Below are 21,357 nucleotides of genomic sequence, written 5' to 3'. Positions count from 1 at the left end.
TGCATAATTTTGCATCTGCTGATTATTGTTAGTCTTCTAAAGTAAAGTTAATGCCTCAACAGCAGCCAAAGAACGCACATAACTACTAATTGTTTAACCGGGGCTCTATTGAAGACTGTTATTTAAATGTCTGACTAGGGAAACATGAGTTCAGTTGAGTAGGTTGCTTGGGAGCACGTGTCTGGTTCCTACAGTTTACAGACTGAGTCAAATCTGTAGGCAGGTACTTGCTTTGTTTCATATATTCTGTGTTTTTGGAGGACACAGACTTTCCTGCATCAACTCATGAGAAGCTCTTTAAGCAGTTTTCAGGGGCACTGAGGTATCTCTACATTGTTTACTCTGATCAGGATAGACCTTTGAAATCAGGCCACTGTGCGCTCAGAGGGCTGACAGGCTATTGAACTTTTTTTCCCCTGGCATTTGTTTGCTTCATCTCTGGTATTTGACAAAAACATCTCATTTTGGTGTTCTGAGCTTGGCACAGGATCAGGATGAGTTCTTGGGTTCTTCTGCCTCAAGCAACAAGGTTTCCTTCTCAGCATTTGTTGTAAAAGTTTGTCCTGAGAAGTATCGCCTGGGCCTTCCTCAGGCAGCGGGAGTTGTATAGTTCCTGTAAAGAGGGGATGGGGCAGCCGATGATCCTCTGGGCTGTGGTGATGGAGCACTTTTCCTGAGGGGGGTGTATGCTGATATTACGAGAAGGGACATGTGGTCTGACTGACCTATGTGTGGTAGTGTGTTGGCCCTAAAACCCAGATTGATGTTTGAATAAAACTTGTGTATACTGGAATTAACCCAATATAGATCTAGGAATGCAAAGTTAGGACTTACGGTCAATGCCCTCTTCTTATAAATTATACGACACTCCCTCTTTTTCCCTCTTTTGCCTGTAGTCTTTTCCTTATGGCCACTTAGTCCGGAACTGACCGGTGGAAAGGATGCATCTGAAGAATTGCGTAGTGTGGCTCGTCTATATCGTGGCTGTTGGTAAGATATAAAACAAAATATATCTTCAAGATGAAAAGGGATGCTTCATGTGTCTGGGGAAAGTGTTTGAAGGAATAATTTAAGTTAAAGAGGTATGATGACTGACGTTCTGTTTAAGAATGGCAGAAGAAGATTAAAGGCTAAAAATCTCACTTCCGTATTTAAAATATTCAGATAGGAGTTGAGGTGTGTTTAATCTAATGTGAGGGAGGCAGGAGAAAACTTTTAATCTGTGTCAGTGCAAAGCTCAAATCCCTATGCAAAAAGAAATGAAGGAAGATCTGTAGATTTACAGGGGAGATAAAAAAAATCAAGGCAGAAGACAGGATTTTCTAATTACAGATGGGTCTGAGTCCTCCTTTAACTGTCATTCAGATGTGTCCTAACTTCTGTTCACCCTGATGTCAAGAGGGCACAGCAGTATTAGTAAATAGTATGGTTTATAAATTCTGATCCTTTATTGGCAAAAACTTTCATTTAATTTAACATGTGATACTTTTTTTTTCTCAAACCGTAGCCACCTCTGTATCTTTGGCTTTCAACATCAATGCCACAACTCAGCGCATCATCACAACGGAAGAATATTTCATTCAAAATGAAGTGCTACGATTCATGTCTGAAGAGGGCAAAGGGTGAGTATGGGTGATGACTCATGTCATTAAACTGTTGATTTTGATCAGTGTGAATTGGGTGTCAATATGAACAGACCTCACAAATTCAAAATAATCCACCTTCAAATGCGGTCTGAGCAACTGGATCTGAAATACAGCCAGAATCAAGAATCAATAATCAAGAGTCTTTATTGTCATTATGAGAACATAACGAAATTCGAGACTCCCGGCTTAAGAGCCACACATATAAATAACATAACAAAATTGAAATAAAATTGAAATAAAATTTTGTTATGTTATTGTGATTGGATATCAAATGCAGCCATAATGAGGCTGAGGTGTGTTAACTCTTGTACCTGAAGGATCACCTAGGACGCATGTTGACACCAGGTCTGAACAGGACCCCAGATCAGTGTTGGCCAGATGGGAAATATCGTACTGTAGCTTTAAAATTATTGTATTTTGACCCAATTGTATGTACTAAACAACTTCAAAATTCACATGCTAAGATATGTGCAAAGAACTGCAATAACCTAAGGAATAAACACAGATGCTTGGCCATTTGAATGAAACAACTGCTTTATTCATTGTCAGTCAAATGGCAAACTACCATATATTTGCCCTTTGACAGGCCCTGAAACTATCATATAAATACAATAATTATCATACATCTGGCAATACTGCCCCAGATATAAATTCTGTTACGCCCACAATTATGAATAGTGCACAGATAATCACTATTTTCATGGTTGTTGATCTTATCCACAGAATACGTTCCACTGCACCTACACAGCTGGATGGATCTGAAGAAATGTGCAACTCTGATCTGGACCAAACCCACGTTTGCATCATTGTTCCAGGTACATGAACATGTTTGTGAAATTAATGAACTAATTAGGAGCATTAAAAGCAAGAAGTTGCAGACAGTGGGGAAGTTCCAAAAAAGAAACATCAGCAAAAACTATTGTGCAACCACCACAAGTACACAGCATTTTTTGCAGTTCTTATCTCTAGCTGATTGCTACATCAGTTACAGGAATCACATTTTACTGATTTAATTCCCGTCGGTATGAAGATCAATAATTCAAGTTTAGCAGTTCAGCGTCAGATGATTGAGGTTCAAGCCTCCAAAACATTAATCTGCACATCCCTGATTAATCCTTAATCCCAGCCTACCTGTATTACATTTAGTGGTGTTCCAGTGTCAGACCCACATTTGCAAATCTTAAACTATATATTGGCAATCCACACCTCATGGCCAGCCAAGTCCAAATATCTGCCTGTGGAAGGAAGTCCTAGTCTGGAAGCCAGACCAAAGTTGATTTATGTGGTGATAGACAGAAGAGTAAGTCGGTTGAAACATGCTTCATAACGAAAACCAAGTGGCGTGTTACCAGTCTGGTGACACGCCAGGCTAAACAAGTTCAGACATTTAGATATTTCTCAAGGAAATTGTGGTACCTTTTTTGTTTTATAAACAGTTCTAATCAGATGCTACTGTCACAGACATTTCTCTCACAGACACAACAATGCCCGTCAAGCACTTTGGACTTTCAATAGTGGAAAACTCCACGCACTCTGAACTAACAGTAAGTAAAAACCACAAATTGATTTATTTTTCTCTACAACTAAATTCTAATTAGTCCTGTGTTAGGATCAATGCTCTTCACATTATACATGCTTCCCTTAGGCAATATTATTAAGAAACAAAGAAATTTCCATTGCCATGCAGATGACGCCCAGCTGTATTTAACCATGAATCGAGATGAAACAAATCAGATGGTTAAACTCCAAGCATGCCTTAATCACATAAACACTTGGATGACCAGTAACTTTCTACTTCTAGACAAAACAGAAGTCATTGTATTTGGCCCTAAACAACTCAGAGATTCACTATCTAATCGTATAGTTTCTCTGGATGGCTTTCCAGGACTGAGAAACCTTGGTGTTATGTTTGAAGAGGATATGTCCTTCAATTGGCACATAAAGCAAGTGACCAGGACTGCCTTCTTCCACCTGCGTAATGTCATGAAATTAGGAACACCCTTTATCAGAGAGATGCTGAAAAACTAGTTCATGCTTTTGTGTCTTCCAGGCTGGATTACTGTAATTCATTACTCTGGCTGTCTAAATAGCTCTTTAAAAAGCCTCCAAATGTTTCAAAATGCTGGAGCAAGAGCACTGACAGTAATTGGCAAAAAGATCATACATATTATTCCAGTTTTAGCTTCTCTTCATTCACCATCCCAGTAAAGCACTAAGATCTCAAAGTGCTGGCTAACGTGTGGTTCCTAGAGTTTCAAAAAGTAGAATGGGAGGCAGAGCCTTCAGCTATCAGGCTCATCTCCTACAGAACCAGCTCCCAGTTTGTGTTTGGAAGGCAGACACCCTCTCTACTTTAAAGGATTAAAACTTTCCTTTTTTTAAAAAAAAACTCATAATTAGGGATGGCTCAGGTGACCCTGAACCATCACTTAATTATGATGCTATAGGCCTTGGCTGCTGGGGGATGATGCATGAAGCACCTATCCTCTAATTTTCTTTATCTAATTTCTTCTCTCTTACTACTCATGCATTGTGTGCTACTACTGTATAGCATGTTATTGGCTGTTTGTCCATCTCTTCATCTCCCTTTCCCTCTCGTTCCCTCTTCTTCCATCTTTTGGTGAGTATCCCATCCTTGGAGTTGTGTGTTTCTGACATGCAAAGCTCTGTACAACTCATCTGTGGTCCTGGTCTCATCAATCATCATGACTCAGAGCTATCAACTCCTTCATGAATGCATAATTCTCCAACCTGCCTATGATACCTCTTATATTCAGTCCTTATAACAGCTAACTCACCTGTAATAGAACTACTTTAACAGTTTTATATAAATATCATTTAATTACATTTAATGAATGAACAATACCAATACAAAATTCATTTCATTGTCCTCCAATCTGGCCAAGGTCTGCAGGCCAAGTGCAGTCTATGAATGTCACGAGAATTCCTGTCCGAAAAACGTGTGTTACAAGAAGAGAGACCATCATCAGCAAATCAACTCCTCTGCTGTCCAAGGTAACAGATATTTAGAGAGCCTAACATAGGACCTACTAATATTTTGACCAGGTTAAATATTTGGATAACATTGTTTCAGAAAGCACAAACAAGACAGTGGACCTTGTCTTTCTATTTGATGGCTCAAGAAGCATGACTGAAGCAGAGTTCAACAAAAATAAAGACTTCATAGTGGAGATAATGGACAGCCTTAAGAACACATCTATTAAGGTAACTGCACTTCTACACTTTATTTCCCAAAGTATGATATACATAATATGAATAATGTGTATATTGTTTCTTTTTTCAGTTTGCAGCAGTTCAGTTCTCCTCACAATACAAAAAAGTTTTTGATTTCAATGACTATGAAGCTGGAACTGCCATTGATAAACTAATGAAAGAACCCCATATGAAGGATCTCACCATGACACACAGAGCCCTCACATATGTGCTGTAAGTTTGTTTAAATGACTTATTGAAAACTGAATAAATTACAAACGTTAACTTATTCTTGTTTATGGATGATGTGTTGATCTTAACAAGTGTTATTTTTATATTCACCACAGGTACGACATCTTTGAGAACCCAGAGGCAGGTGCATCTCCTGATTCAACTAAAGTTCTGGTGCTAATCACAGATGGAGATCCCAGTGACCTTGACAGAAACAACATCATTAAAAAATATGATGAAAAAAGCATCATTCGCTTGGTCATTGGGGTAAGCAGCGTTGTCTTACTATTCTGTTGCTTTAAATCTACAGTCAAGGCTGAGCTATGCACAAATAGTGCAGTTAGATTCCAGTGTTGAGTAATGACTTCATAAATTCAAGTTGCACTCTGGTTTCAGGTCAAAGACGCCAGGGTGGATAGATTTAAGGCCATCGCTTCAGATCCTAAAGACAGAAACGCCTTCAAAATTGAGAACTATGATGGACTCACAGGAATATTGGAAAATGTAGAGACAATGTTGAAGGCAATAGGTGATGTCTTCGTCCTCTCTTTGTGCAACACTAATGTTATAACAACACCGTTATCTACCTCATGTGCCTCTGCAGTCATTAAATGTACAATGTCTGATAATTAGCAGATCGAGCAGAACAGATGACTAATGAAATGTCTCCGAGTGGATTCAGTGCAGTCTTTAACAAGGTGAGTAATGGCAAATGTCACCATTTATACATCCAGTAGCAAAAGTTAAGCATCTGACCAAGTACCATCGCAGGCACAGTAACAGTTTTACAAAATATGTCTGAAATAGAGTTAGGGATTGAGCCGCACACTTGTTGGACTAGTATGTTCTCCTTGTCAAAGACAAGCAAACAGTTTTAGCTGAAGTTTTTTCTCTAGTTTCAAGTGACAACTGACAATAAATATGGTTAACTAGACAATTCCCCTGCGGGAAATCGCGAGAGTGATGCAGTGGCCGCAGCAGTCTGCGATACCATGCTATATTGCTGTGATAGTACGATGCTACGATGCTATGATGATGCTACTATGCCAAGATGCTACTACAATGCTATGATGCTAAGATACTAAGATGCTATGATACTAAGATGCTACAAAGCTAAGATACTATGTTGCTACGATGCTAAGATGCTACAATGCAATTATACTAAGATGCTATGATGCTAAGATACTACAATGCATCATAGCAATGTAGCATCATTAAAGCATCATAGCATGGTAGCATCATTAAAGCATCTTAGCATCATAGCATTGTAGCATCTTAGCATCATAGCATTCAAATAGTCATTTAAGGCCTGGTTCCTACTGACTGGATGGGTGTGAGTTTGATGTCATGCAGGGTACAACAAACCAAACAGGATGAGGAGGATGCAGTAGGCCTGGCTGAGAGAGAGAGACACTGAGAAGGGTCGTCCTTTATGCTTCGCCTTCTACAAACTGAAGGGCAGGTACAGGCAGCAGACCCCTCCCAGCTCCACCTGAAAGCCAGCATCAAATAAGGAAGAGAGTGGGAGGGATCGTCACACCCCCACCTTTAAGAGGGCTGTCCTCACTAGGATCCCCAGACAAAGAACGAGCAAATCGTAACAATTGATCGTTAATCATAATAATTTTAACAATAAAACTCATTACTCCTACCTGAGCAATAGTTTAACAGTTTACGGCACAGTCTTACAGTTAGAAAAACATCAATATTAAACTTAACACATCCAGGCTGTAACAAGGAATCAGCGATGAAGTGAAGACCTTCAAATTGTCCTGTGAGTCCAGCTCTTTGTCTCATGTTGGACGTCACTGCAGTCTGTCTGGATCAGCTGGAGGAAAACTATACACAGACAAATAGACATGTCAAATAATGTTATGTAACATACTTAATATAACTCTTATGAGTGTTCAACAGCTCATTATTTATTTAATTAAAAACATCATATTATATTAAATTACTCCAATTATATATATATACTGTCATTAATGTTGTTACAAGCCATAAATGTTTCCTACTTTATGTGGTGGAATAATATATTTTTCAGTTTGACACAGTTTTAGTGGCTAACCCCACTAGCCTCCGCGTTAGCTCGCGGCTAACTCCCGCGGGTCCGCGGTTAAATCCCTGTTAGCTCGCGGTTAAGTCCCGGTTAGCTCGCGGTTAAATCCCGGTTAGCTTGCGGTTAGCTCGAGGCTAGCTCGCGGTTAGCTCGAGGCTAACTCCGCGGTTTAGTCCGCGGCGGTTAGCTAGCTGCTAGCTCCGCTAGCTCGCTAACATACATGAGCTATGTTGGAAGGCTAGCCTAAGGCTAAAACATTGGGCGGCGAGTAGTTAACTTCTATTAACAGTTCAGCTATGTTGGGCACAAACACTTAACATATAAATAATTCTAGAAATTCACTTACCTAATAAAGTGATAGCACCAACAGAGGAGGGAGGGAGAGAGAGAGGGAAGGAGGGAGAGAGAGGAGGGGGGGGGGGGGGGGGGTCATGGAGTGTTCTGTCTCCCCATTGTAACAGTCTGAGAGTCCCTAATGTTTTGTCAGTCTGTGTCTGTAATGCTATAGTGGGAGGGGAGGTGGGGGGGTTGGAGTGGGGGGGTCATAGTGTCAGGTTCTGGCCCCCTACAGTACTGCCTGTAATGGGTTAAGTGGTCATAATGTTTTGGCAGTCTCTTACTGTAATGGTTAAATGGAGTGGGGGGGGGGGGGGGGGGGGGGGTCATAGTGTCGGATTCTGGCTCCCAACTATAGTCCTGTAATGGGTTAAGTGGTCATAATGTTTTGGCAGTCTCTTACTGTAATGGTTAAATGGAGTGGGGGGGGGTCATAGTGTCAGATTCTGCCACCCTACTATAGTCCTGTAATGGGTTGAGGGGTCATAATGTTTTGGCAGTCTGTGTCTGTAATGCTATAGTGGGAGGGGGGTGGGGGGGTTGGAAGTGGGGGGGTCATAATGTCAGGTTCTGGCCCCCTACAGTACTGCAGTAATGGTTTGAGGGGTTTTAATGTTTTGGCAGATACTGTTATCCACTGAGAACTGTTTTCCCGCCTCGGGTCTGGTTGTCATGGCTACCAGGGTCAACTGCTGCTCCTTCTCCTTCTCCCTCTCACCTCTGCCTGAGTCAGAGGGAAAGTGCAGACAAGGATTTGCCCTCCGAACAAATGCTTGTATCTCAAAAACTACAAGTGCTATCGAGAAAACAAACACATCGTGAGCGTCAGCCAAGGGTTTTCTACAATTTAGTGTTGTTGCCACGCGCGTACTGCCAAAATTGTGGCCGTAGTCGTTTTGGAAAGAAAGTATGCGACACGAAAATCGTCGAGAAATCCCTCTCGATTTCCACATACACACACATGGGGAAAAATTCGAAAAGCTGTCGCCGCACTCCTCGCTCAGAGGAGCCTCCAGTCCAAACCGTACGTCCCACACAAATTAAACCAACACCATCTTAAAGCCAACAAAAATCCCTACGTTTTTATGTATTTTTATCTCTGTACCTCAAAAACTGTGGCCACCACGTGAGATTGAACCTTTTTTTTCAGAATATCACCGAAACTGTGAAGTTAGAGTGTCGGTCAGAGGGAGCCCATTTTAATTTTTTTCCCCAAATTTCCCCAAAACGTAAACTGCGACCCTGACCAAACCGTAAAAGGTATCGATACGCCGTTTTCAGGAAGAGAAAGCTACACTTCCCGTGCCTCGTACAAACTTCCAAGCAAGTTTCTACTACAAAGCATGGCCGAGTAATCACTCGACAAAGCCAAGCTGTAAATTTTGGAATGTTGCCGCTTTTTTCGGGCTTCTCCATTCATTTCAATGGGAAATTTATCGCGGTTTTTTCGACTACGTCGCGAAAAACTGTATAGAAGCACACCGAGTCCGATCGAGACGCACGTTTTGATGTATTTTGTGTCTGTGTGCGACGAACGGTATTTGAGTTGAAAGGTTTCGAAAATGCGTAGGAAAAAGTTTAATAATAATAAGAAAAAACGTAGTGAAGAACAATAGTTTGCAGTGCTTCGCACTGCAAACTATTGACTCCTTGACTCCCATAGCTTTGCTATGAGGGTCAATAGTTTGCATTGCGTAGCACTGCATCACTAATAAATAAGTTTTTCTACATGTCTGTTACAAGATCACGCATCTCCAGCCAGTCAACTCTTTTACTCCTGGTCTCCAAGGTGAAATTCTTTTGTAATTATAATATCTTCAATATTTTTGACATGGTTAAATCTTCTTTCTTAGATCAATTCAGAATACACCAAGAAAAATGTGGAGCTGGTCTTTCTATTTGATGGCTCAAGAAGCATGACTGCAGCAGAGTTCAACAAAAATAAAGACTTCATAGTGGAGATAATGGACAGCTTTAAGAACACGTCTGTCAAGGTCACTGCATTTCTACACTTTATTTCCCAAAGTATGATATACGTAATATGAATAATGTGTATATTGTTTCTTTTTTCAGTTAGCAGCAGTTCAGTTCTCCTCACATTACAACAAAGTTTTTGATTTCAATGACTATGAAGCTGGAACTGCCATTGATAAACTAATGAAAGAACCCCATATGAAGGATCTCACCATGACACACAGAGCCCTCACATATGTGCTGTAAGTTTGTTTAAATGACTTACTGAAAACTGAATAAATTACAAACGTTAGCTTATTCTTGTTTATGGATGATGTGTTGATCTTAACAAGTGTTACTATTATATTTATCACAGGTACGACATCTTTGAGAACCCAGAGGCAGGTGCATCTCCTGATTCAACTAAAGTTCTGGTGCTAATCACAGATGGAGATCCCAGTGACCCTGACAGAAACAACATCATTAAAAAATATGATGAAAAAAGCATCATTCGCTTGGTCATTGGGGTAAGCGGCGTTGTCTTACTATTCTGTTGCTTTAAATCTACAGTCAAGGCTGAGCTATGCACAAATAGTGCAGTTAGATTCCAGTGTTGAGTAATGACTTCATAAATTGAAGTTGCACTCTGGTTTCAGGTCAAAGACACCAATCTGGATAAATTAAAGGCCATCGCTTCAGAACCTAAAGACAGAAACGCCTTCAAAATTGAGAACTATGACGGACTCATAGGAATACTGGAACATTTTCAGAAAATTATCTTCACCATGGAAGGTGATGTTGTTTTTGTTATCTGTGTTTTGATCAGTGTTACAAAAAAGATAGATTTCCCCATGGTAGCTCTGTAGCATCAGTACAGAGAGACATATATATGTGTGTGTGTGTGTGTGTGTGTGTGTGTGTGTATATGTATATACATATATATGTATGTTGAAGTCGACAGGTGATGTGTTTGACCTCTCTTTGTGCAACACTAATGTTATAACAACACTGTTATCTACCTCATGTGCCTCTGCAGTCATTAAATGTACAATGTCTGATAATTAGCAGATCGAGCAGAACAGATGACTAATGAAATGTCTCCAAGTGGATTCAGTGCAGTCTTCTACAAGGTGGGTAATGGCAAATGTCACCATTTATACATCCAGTAGCAAAAGTTAAGCATCTGACCAAGTACCATCGCAGGCACAGTAACAGTTTTACAAAATATGACCGAAATAGAGTTAGGGAGTGAGCCACACACTTGTTGGACTAGTATGTTCTCCTTGTCAAAGACAAGCAAACGGTTTTAGCTTTAGTTTTTCTACGTGTTGATGGCTAAATATAGAAATTGATACAACTTATTGGCTATTTCAATATATATCTCACTAACTCTTAACGCAAGTTATGATTCAACGTCATATCCATCATAAGCATCAACTATATCGTAACTGACACTAGTTTTGCAGTTTTCCAATAAATTTAAATGACTGTTTTATAATGAATATAAGCTTAAAGTGCAGACTCTCAGCTTTAATTTGAGGGTTTTCACTTCTAAATCAGAAGCTCTTTAATTAGATATAGCTCCCTTTTTCTTAAGGAATCAAATGCTATATTTGAGGACTGGTTCAAATTTATTCAAAAGCTGTTTCATTCCTTTCATCAATTAATCAGTTTATAAATGTTCTCCAATCAGCAATTTTGCAGCCAATCATTGATGGTCAATTGCAGAAAGCAATATTTTCTCTTGGGGCAGGAGGCCACTACGTTCTACTGCTCCGGTCTAGCAGCCAGGACATCCCAAAGCAGACCACATATCTGGGACTTGAGTCCATTTTTGTTGTGTGCCAGATGTTGTGATTCATGAGTCATCGGATTTACTTTTCTGATTTGCTGTTATAGAGGAGGTCATTCAAATTATTTAGTTGGAATATCAATGCAAATGGAACAGGATATCTTAGGGCTGCAAAAACAAAACAAATCCCAGCAGATAGCAGGAAATTAAGAGGTGGCCAAATAAACAATTTGGTACATTCTGATAAAAATCCATTAGCCTGGATGTCCACAGAAGATGTTTTGGAAAACCTTTCACATCATCACAAGTCTATCATAAAGAGAAGACTTTACAAGAGCAAATACAGAGTGTTCACCCCAAGCTGCAAAACATCCATAAACATCAAGAATAGAGGGACCAAAACAGACATTGTCAACCATTAAAAATAAAACCTCAAAAAGTCAGACCACTTCTGGGACAGCATTCTCTAGGCACATGAAGCTCAGATCAACATGTACCAGGGTGATGAGAAGAAAACATATGGAAAAGGACTGGACTGGATCATGATCTGAAGAATACAACGTCACCCCTAAAACACACTGGAGGTGGTGTGATGCATATCAATGCATGGCTTCCAGTGGCACTGGGTGTATAGAGATATCCTGTCAGATTCAAACAAATGAAGCTAAGCTGAATGGACAATTCATCACAGTACACAAGGATAATGACCCAAAACATACTGTTAAAGGAACCCAGAACTCATCCTCTGCTCCAGCAGGGGTTGAATGACTTCCAATTTTACAAGTCAATTAATATGTGGGGAAAGTCGAGTTGACGTCGACTGGTTGCTTGATGTCGTCCATAAAAACACAGTAGAAAGTAATACTTTGCAACATTAAAATCTATATTCTTAGATAGATAGATAGATAGATTAGATAGATTAGATAGATAGATAGATAGGTTTTTTATTTGTCACATGCACAGTTACACATAGTACAGTGCACAGTGAAATGTATTCTTGTACCTGCAGCCAGTAGTAAAAAAATAAGTACTACAGTAAAACAGTAGTAATTGCAAATTTCTTAACACACAAGGTAAACAATATAAGTGTAAATGTACACCGAGAAAAATTGAATAAAGTATAGACTGTAATATAGAATAAAATATAGAAGGTAAAACTCAAGTGTAAACTTAGAGGTGGGGGGTAGTTTGTATATATACACACATTTACAGTATTGAGCAGCTATGTGAGTAAAGTGCAGTGGTGCAGTGGTATTTAAGTCCGGTTAAGGCTCAGAGTTGAGCAGGCCGATGGCATGTGGGTAGAAACTCTTCTTCAGCCTCTCAGTCTGTATCCTCCGTCATCGGAAACGCCGACCTGATGGCAGTATGGAGAAGAGAGTGTGTCCGGGGTGACTGGGCTGTTTCAGGATCTTCTTGGCCCTTAACCTGCAACGTTTGGTATAAATCTCCTGCAGGTTGGGGAGGGGGGTTCTGATGGTCCGCTCCGCTAACGGACCACCCTTTTGAGGGCCGGGAAGTCCTGCCTGGTACAGTTTCCCATCCAGGTGGTGATGCTCCCACACAAGATACTCTCGATGGTGCAGGTGTAAATGTTCCTGAGCACCTTGAGAGGGAGCTTAAAGTCTCTAAGGCGTCTGAGGAGGTAGAGACGCTGTCTGGCCTTCTTCACGATGGTGTTCAGGTGATGAGTCCATGACAGGACCTGAATACTTATTGTAGCCAAGTATATTATATTCAAAATGTGTTTTGTTATTACTAATTTGAATATTTTAGTGAATAAATAAAAGCCCCATAACTATGAGGAGAGTCAAAATGGAGCACAACAGTACACACAATCCACTTAGCTCCATTTGTCATTTGAAACTAGAGAAGCAACTCTCTCCACTGATAAACGCATTGCTGGAGCTGACCAGCGACCTCAGCTGACAGAGTAAACATGCAGCCAAACTTTGGATTTCACAGTCAGCATGTCAGAATGTCTTCTTATGTCTCAATATTATATCAAATCCATAAACATCCACACAGTTCCCCATCAACTATGCACCACATGGTGACTTGCCTGAAAGAATCTGAGCCCTGTGCCGCAGAAACGGTACTACATATAACAAACACATTATAGCCAAATTGTATGGAACAATGCCTTTCCAATAAAATGTGAGAAAATAGATAGATAGATAGATAGATAGATAGATAGATAGATAGATAGATAGATGGCCTTCAAATTTGCTGTGATTGTTTAAAAAAAAATTGAATGATAAAAAGTTTGTTCTGATCTGATCTGATCTAGGCTTGTGGTCCAAGTGCTGTGCAAGAACACAATCAGGACTCCTACCTGAACACGGTCTGTTTCAAGATCACACATCTTCAGCCAGTCAACTCTTTTACTCCTGGTCTCCAAGGTAAAATGCTTTTGTAATTATAATATCTACAATATTTTTGACATGGTTAAATCTTCTTTCTAAATTTGGATCAATTCAGAATACACCACGACAAATGTGGAGCTGGTCTTTCTATTTGATGGCTCAAGAAGCATGACTGAAGCAGAGTTCAACAAAAATAAAGACTTCATAGTGGAGATAATGGACAGCCTTAAGAACACGTCTGTCAAGGTCACACTTCTACACTTTATTTCCCAAAGTGTGATATACGTAATATGAATAATGTGGATATTGTTTCTTTTTTTTCAGTTTGCAGCAGTTCAGTTCTCCTCACATTACAACAAAGTTTTTGATTTCAATGACTTTGAAGCTGGAACTGCCGTTGATAAACTAATGAAAGAACCCCATATGAAGGATCTCACCAACACACACAGAGCCCTCACATATGTGCTGTAAGTTTGTTTAAATGACTTACTGAAAACTGAATATGTTATAAACGTTAGCTTATTCTTGTTTATGGATGATGTGTTGATCTTAACAAGTGTTACTTTTATATTCACCACAGGTACGACATCTTTGAGAACCCAGAGGCAGGTGCATCTCCTGATTCAACTAAAGTTCTGGTGCTAATCACAGATGGAGATCCCAGTGACCCTGACAGAAACAACATCATTAAAAAATATGATGAAAAAAGCATCATTCGCTTGGTCATTGGGGTAAGTGGCGTTTTTAAATCTACGGTCAAGGCTGAGCTATGCACAAATAGCGCAGTTAGACTCCAGTTTTGAGTAATGACTTCATAAATTCAAGTTGCACTCTGGTTTCAGATCAAAGACGCCAAGCTGGATAAATTTAAGGACATCGCTTCAGAACCTAAAGACAAAAACGCCTTCAAAATTGAGAACTATGACGGACTCACAGGAATACTGGAAAATTTTCAGAAAAGGATCTTCACCATGGAAGGTGATGTTGTTTTTGTTATCTGTGTTTTGATCAATAGTGTTACAAAAAAAGATAGATTTCCCCGTGGTAGCTCAGTAGCATCAGTACAGAGAGACATACACTATATTACCAAAAGTATTCGCTCACCCATTCAAATGATCAGAATCAGGTGTTCTAATCACTTGGCCTGGCCCCAGGTGTATAAATTCAAGCACTCAGGCATGCAGACTGTGAAACAAGACATTTGTGAAAGAATGGGCCGCTCTCAGGAGCTCAGTGAATTCCAGCGTGGAACTATCATAGGATGCCACTTGTGCAACAAATCCAGTCGTGAAATTTCCTCGCTCCTAAATATTCCACAGTCAACTGTCAGCTCTATTATAACAAAATGGAAGCGTTTGGGAAAAACAGCAACTCAGCCACGAAGTGGTAGGCCACGTAAAGTGACGGAGAGGGGTCAGCGGATGCTGAAGCGCATAGTGCAAAGAGGTCGCCGACTTTCTGCACAGTCAGTTGCTACAGAGCTACAAACTTCATGTGACCTTCAGATTAGCCCAAGTACAGTACGCAGAGAGCTTCATGGAATGGGTTTCCATGGCCGAGCAGCTGCAGCCAAGCCACACATCACCAAGTGCAATGCAAGGCGTCGGATGCAATGGTGTAAAGCACGCCGCCACTGGCCTCTAGAGCAGTGGAGACGCGTTCTCTGGAGTGATGAATCACGCTTTTCCATCTGGCAATCTGATGGACGAGTCTGGGTTTGGAGGTTGCCAGGAGAACGGTACATTTCAGATTGCATTGTGCCAACTGTGAAATTTGGTGGAGGAGGAATTATGGTATGGGGTTGTTTTTCAGGAGCTGGGCTTGGCCCCTTAGTTCCAGTGAAAGGAACATTGAATGCTTCAGGATACCAAAACATTTTGGACAATTCCATGCTCCCAACCTTGTGGGAACAGTTTGGAGCGGGCCCCTTCCTCTTCCAACATGACTGTGCACCAGTGCACAAAGCAAGGTCCATAAAGACGTGGATGACAGAGTCTGGTGTGGATGAACTTGACTGGCCTGCACAGAGTCCTGACCTGAACCCGATAGAACACCTTTGGGATGAATTAGAGCGGAGACTGAGAGCCAGGCCTTCTCGACCAACATCAGTGTGTGACCTCACCAATGCGCTTTTGGAAGAATGGTCAAAAATTCCTATAAACACTCTCCTCAACCTTGTGGACAGTCTTCCCAGAAGAGTTGAAGCTGTAATAGCTGCAAAAGGTGGACCGACATCATATTGAATTCTATGAGTTAGGAATGGGATGGCACTTCAGTTCATAGAATGAGTAAAGGCAGGTGAGCGAATACTTTTGGTAATATAGTGTATATATATATATATATATATATATATGTTGAAGTCGACAGGTGATGTGTTTGTCCTCTCCTTGTGCAACACTAATGTTGTAACAAAACCGTTATCTACCTCATGTGCCTCTGCAGTCATTAAATGTACAATGTCTCATATTAAGCAGCTGCAACAAAACCGATGACAAATGCAATGTCTCAGAGTGGATTCAGTGCAGTCTTCTACAAGGTGAGTAATGGTCACCATTTACACATCCAGTAGCAAAGTTAAGCATCTGACCAAGTGCCATCGCAGGCACAGTAAGAGTTTTACAAAATATGACTGAAATACATTTAGGGGTTGAGCCACACACTTGTTGGACTAGTATGTTCTCCTTGTCAAAGACAAGCAAACGGTTTCAGCTCATTGAGTACCCACTGCCTCCTGAGTGTGTTCACACATGTACTTTGACTTGCCACTTGCCCAAGACAGACTGTTAATGCAAGGTCTGAACAGAGAATTAATTTCTTATTTGTTTCAAAATCTTCTCTCCGTGACATCACCAATCCTTGAAGAATACTTATGAGGTTCACACTAGTGGCTGCATGTGTGAAACCACCTAACTTCTGTCCTGGCTAATTAAAACTATACACAACTTCAAGTTTTGATATGATTTATTTTAGTGAGTTAAATTAAAAATAACCCCCTGTACAGCTGTAGTGAATGGGACTCTTAACAATACAGACCAAAACTGTTTTTGTACCAGGCTGTGAATGTTTATTACTGCTGTAAAGTTGAACATTTGAACATGTAAAGAACATAGAACATTAGTCTATGGGAACTGACTTGTTGTTGGAGCCCCCCACTAGTGAACATTAGAGGAACTGTAGTTTTGAACACTTAACAATTAACATTAGCATTTTAGCATTGCATTCAGATATTTTCTGTTTAGTTGATCTGTCTAATTTTTGGATATCTGTTCAATGATTTCAATAATGATCAGCTGCCTCATTGGACAAGAGTATCTTGGCTACATAAATTCAGACCTGACAGATGATCCAACATAATCATCCACGGCATCTCCATTCCTCTTTGTTACTTCTTTGTTTACAGAATTCTTTAGTTCTGGGTTCAGTCAGATCAAACAGCTGGCGTAGTTCTGTTGAAAAGCTTCAAGAAAACAAAAAAACACCAACTGAAGATCCAGACATGCAGACTGACTCCTATATAGGTAAACTTCCTTTTTTGGGTTTAACCAGAAAATTTTGAACGGTGCAAAAACTTTTAAGCGACACTGTAATTGTTAACATTTAGCTGAATATTTCATTTGTGACTGACACTGTTGCAGGATACTCGATTTCTTTTGGAAAGAAGAACGGTCATCTTCTATATTTTATGGGTGCACCAAGCTTTGAGCACACTGGACAGGTCGTACTTTTCACTTACAATGAAGGGAACTGGATATTTTCCCAAAGAATAAATGGTGAACAGGTTGGTAAATGTCTTGAGAAAATGTCTTATCACTGTGCCAGATTAGTAGGTTTATTGCATATTTTGAAAGTTGTCCAGAAACAACACGATTTTGAAAAGTTCTTCATGAACTTAGACAAAGTTTGGATCTCCTACCATACGATGACAAGACTGTGCAGAGAACTGGATAATGTGTAGCAGGTACAAATATCAGTGGTGAAGTGTGTAGACCAAAACATGCAAGTCATCGCTGTTCAGCAGTTTATCCAAAAATGTGACAATGGGTCACAGATTATACACTCCTGATCAAAATTTTAAGACCTGTTGAAAAATTGCAAGGATTTACATTTTGCACTGTTGGATCTTAAGAAGGTTCTAAGTAGTGCTTCAAAATGCAAAAAGAAGAAATGGGAGTGAGACAAGAAAAAAAAAATGAGTAAGCAATTTATTGCAAACAACCTGAAACTGAAATAGGCTGTTCATCATCTGATCAAAAGTTTAAGACCACATCTCAAAAAAACCCCAAAACCCCTAAAACAGAAATAAAATTTTCAAAAAAGGACTCAGTAATGAGTAGCTCCACCATTCGTGTTAATCACCTCAAAATTCTTTTCGGCATGCTTGATGCTAGTGTTTCCAGGAGGCTAGTGGGAATGTTGCGCCAAGTGGTGAAGATGGCTTCACGGAGGGGCATCCACTGTCTGGAACTGGTGTCCATTTTTGTAAACTTCCTTTGCCATCCAACCCCAAATGTTCTCAGTTGGATTTAGATCAGGGGAACACGCATGGTAAAAAAGAGTGATGTTATTTCTCTGGAAGAAGTCAGGCGGGCATTGTGAACTGCAGCGTTGTCCTGTTGAAAAACCCAGTCATTACCACACAGACGATGGCCTTCAGTCATGAGGGATGCCCCCTGCAACATCTCCACATAGCCAGCTGCCGTTTGACGCCTCTGCACAACCTGAAGCTCCATTGTTCCATTGAAGGAAAAAGCCCCCCCGTGTAGAAAACATCTCAGGTGGGGTCTCCTTGTCATGCCAGTAACGTTGGAAGCCATCAGGACCGTCAAGGTTAAATTGTTTCTCATCAGAGAATAAAACTTTCTTCCACCTTTCAATGTCCCATGTTTGGTACTCTCGTGCAAACTCCAAACAGGCAATTTTGTGCCGTTGAAGGAGACGAGGGCTTTGAAGACGTTTTTTGTTCTTAAAACCCTTCTCTCGCAGATGCCGTCTAATGGTTATGGGACTGCAGTTGGCACCAGTGACAAGCTTAATTTGGGCCGAGGATCGTCCCGTGTCTTGATGGACAGCCAATTGGATCCTCCGGCTCAGGGCCGGTGAAATTTTTTTGGGTCTACCACTTGACTTTTTTTTCCCCCATACTCTCAGGGTCTTTTAAGAAGTTTAAAATGACTGTCTTACTGCATCCAACCTCAGCAGCAATGGCACGCTGTGAGAGGCCTTGCTGATGCAGCTCAACAATCTGACCGCGTTCAAAGAGAGAAAGCTTTTTTGCCTTTGCCATCGGGAGGTCATGACAGTGTGGGTACCTGACAGAAAATGACACTGAATCCACATTTTTGCGAAGATTTGGGCTTTTAAAGGCTGTGGTCTTAAACTTTTGATCAGCTGATGAACAGACTATTTCAGTTTAATGGTTGTTTGCAATAAATTGCTTACTCAAATATCTTTCTTGTCTCACTCCCATTTCTTCTTTTTGCATTTTGAAGCACTAAGAACCTTCTTAAGATCCAACAGTGCAAAATGTAAATTCTTGCAATTTTTCAACTGGTCTTAAAATTTTGATCAGGAGTGTATGTGGTAGCCTGTAAAAGTTAAATTTGTATGCAGAAACCATTCAGAAACCACACAATACAATCATTTTTTCAGATTGGTTCCTACTTCGGTGCAGAGCTGTGCTCATTGGATGTTAACTCAGACAATAACATGGATTTTCTGCTGGTGGGAGCTCCGCTGTTTGACCAGGCTCAGGAGAAGAAAGAAGGCCAGATATACATCTACAGGCTGACCAATGAGGTGGGCAGTGACAGAGGCTTGGATTACTGTGAGAAAATACATATTTTTATTCTCTAAATCCATATATCCCTCCCCTTGTGTCCTACAGATACAACTGAGAAGTGAACTGAATGTGGCGGCGCCATCCATGGGTAGATTTGGCTCCACCATATCCAGTCTTGCAGACCTGAATGGAGACGGACTCCGAGACGTTGCTGTTGGAGCCCCCCTTGAGGATGATAACAGGGGGGCTGTGTACATCTACCTTGGAGACCGACACAGAGGGATACAAAACATTTTCAGCCAGGTAGGCCGGAGAAGATCTGATAAAATTAGGAAAAATAATTCCTCTAGACTAGAAAACACAAGGCAGGCATGCAAAGACAGATACATTACAGTGACAATCAACACTTTCTGACATACGGTACCATTTCGCCACCACCTCTTTAAGTTGGTGAGTAAATAAAACACTGGTTTAAATGACAAGTATCTTATTATTCCAGAGAATCACGGGAGAGAAAATGATACCTGGGATTAGATTCTTTGGACAGGCCATTGATGGGAACATTGACGCCGAAGAGGATGGACTTCCACGTATTGTAGTTGGCTCACCGGAAACAAGTATTGTCTTAAGATATGGATAATGTATAAAAAGTGTGCATTAAAAAAAAGAAGGTAGGGACTACTAGAATGTATAAAGTGTAGACCAACTGATCAGCATGATTCAGGAGAAGCCAACTCTGTGCAGTGATTTATAGCTCTTCCTAGCTTCCTAGCCTCCCAGCTGATAGTAGCTCTTCCTGTTTTTCTTGTGAACGATGAACACAGACCACTGCCATCTGCTGGTATGAGGAGTAATTTATGATGTTAACGCTAATGCTACAACCACCTCCTCTGTCACTCACAATTATATAAACTGGTCATTGTAATCATTGTAAATATACACTGGTCAGCCACAACATTAAAACCACTGAAAGGAGAAGTAAATACCATTGACCATCTTGTGACAGTACAATGTTCTGCTGGGAAACATTTGGACCTGGCATTCATATAAATGATACTTAGAAAACTTAAATTATCTTTGAAGGGACAGTGGCTTTGACACGTCTGGGGCAATTCCAGCCATATGTTGATCTCTCCTGTCTCTGCTCCCCTGCCGATCAGAGTTTCCTGATCATACTCCTTTGTCTACCCTCCCTGTCTCCTCTCCCCTGCTGATCGGAGCCTTGATCATACTACCTGGGTGTCACTCCTTTGTCCTTTTGTCCTGACCATGTCTGGGAGCCACCCCTGCCCCCCTGCTGAGTTCACCCTCCTGTGTAAAGTTGCCCTCGACTGACCAATATACATCCACTATACGATCTATTCAGGAACTGTCTGCAACCACATCTGGGGACAGGGTATATCTGTTCCGGTAGATCAGTCTCCGGTCTTGGACCCACTCTGTGTCGGTAGGCTCACCATGACCTGGAACTCCAATAAACTTGCACCACTTCAGCAAACTTGGAACGAGACTTGGATTGTTTTTTCTTCAACAACATGTAGCACCCACCTAGACCAGATCAGGAACCCTTACCCCATAGCAGTGGCACCCAGCAGGATGCAGCCTGACACAGTCACACACACAAAAACAAGAACAACTAAAAAAAAAAGCACAAGGTGTTGACCTGGCCTCCAAATTCACTAGATCTCAAACTGATCAAGTATCTGTGGGATACACTGGAACAAGCCTGATCCACAGAGGGCCGTTCCCTGAACCCTAACTCTAACAGCATTCTGTTGCCAGACACCACAGGACACCCTCAGAAGGCCCATGTCAATTCTCTGATGAGTCCCAACTGTTTTGGAGGCACAAGGGAGACCTACACCGTATTATAAAGGTGGTCATAATGTTATGTCTGATCAATGTATGTGTGACACTGTATGTCTGTGCTGTATTTAACACATGTCTGTGTTAAAATGTATTCATTTGTAATCAATCAAAGT

General features: G+C 40.8%; 1 protein-coding gene across 1 annotated transcript; it reads left to right on the top strand.

The window, feature by feature from the left end:
• Positions 1-4,793: 4,793 nt before the first annotated feature.
• LOC311508060 (uncharacterized protein) lies at positions 4,794-20,018 on the top strand (the record flags this gene model as incomplete). Its single annotated transcript, XM_084572681.1, has 16 exons — positions 4,794-4,871; positions 4,951-5,093; positions 5,207-5,357; positions 5,487-5,594; positions 9,559-9,701; positions 9,815-9,965; positions 10,095-10,230; positions 13,712-13,842; positions 13,921-14,063; positions 14,177-14,327; positions 14,439-15,812; positions 16,997-17,114; positions 17,232-17,374; positions 19,246-19,392; positions 19,481-19,678; positions 19,875-20,018. The coding sequence occupies 16 exons, from the start codon at positions 4,794-4,796 to the stop codon at positions 20,013-20,015; spliced, it is 3,456 nt and encodes a 1,151-aa protein (XP_084428807.1). The 3' UTR covers positions 20,016-20,018.
• Positions 20,019-21,357: the final 1,339 nt, after the last annotated feature.

The sequence above is a fragment of the Chelon labrosus genome (assembly GCF_963514085.1).
Source record: "Chelon labrosus genome assembly, chromosome: 2".
Taxonomy (NCBI): domain Eukaryota; kingdom Metazoa; phylum Chordata; class Actinopteri; order Mugiliformes; family Mugilidae; genus Chelon; species Chelon labrosus.
The sequence above is the reverse complement of the archived record's forward strand: the minus strand, read 5'-3'. Positions and strand labels throughout refer to the sequence as shown.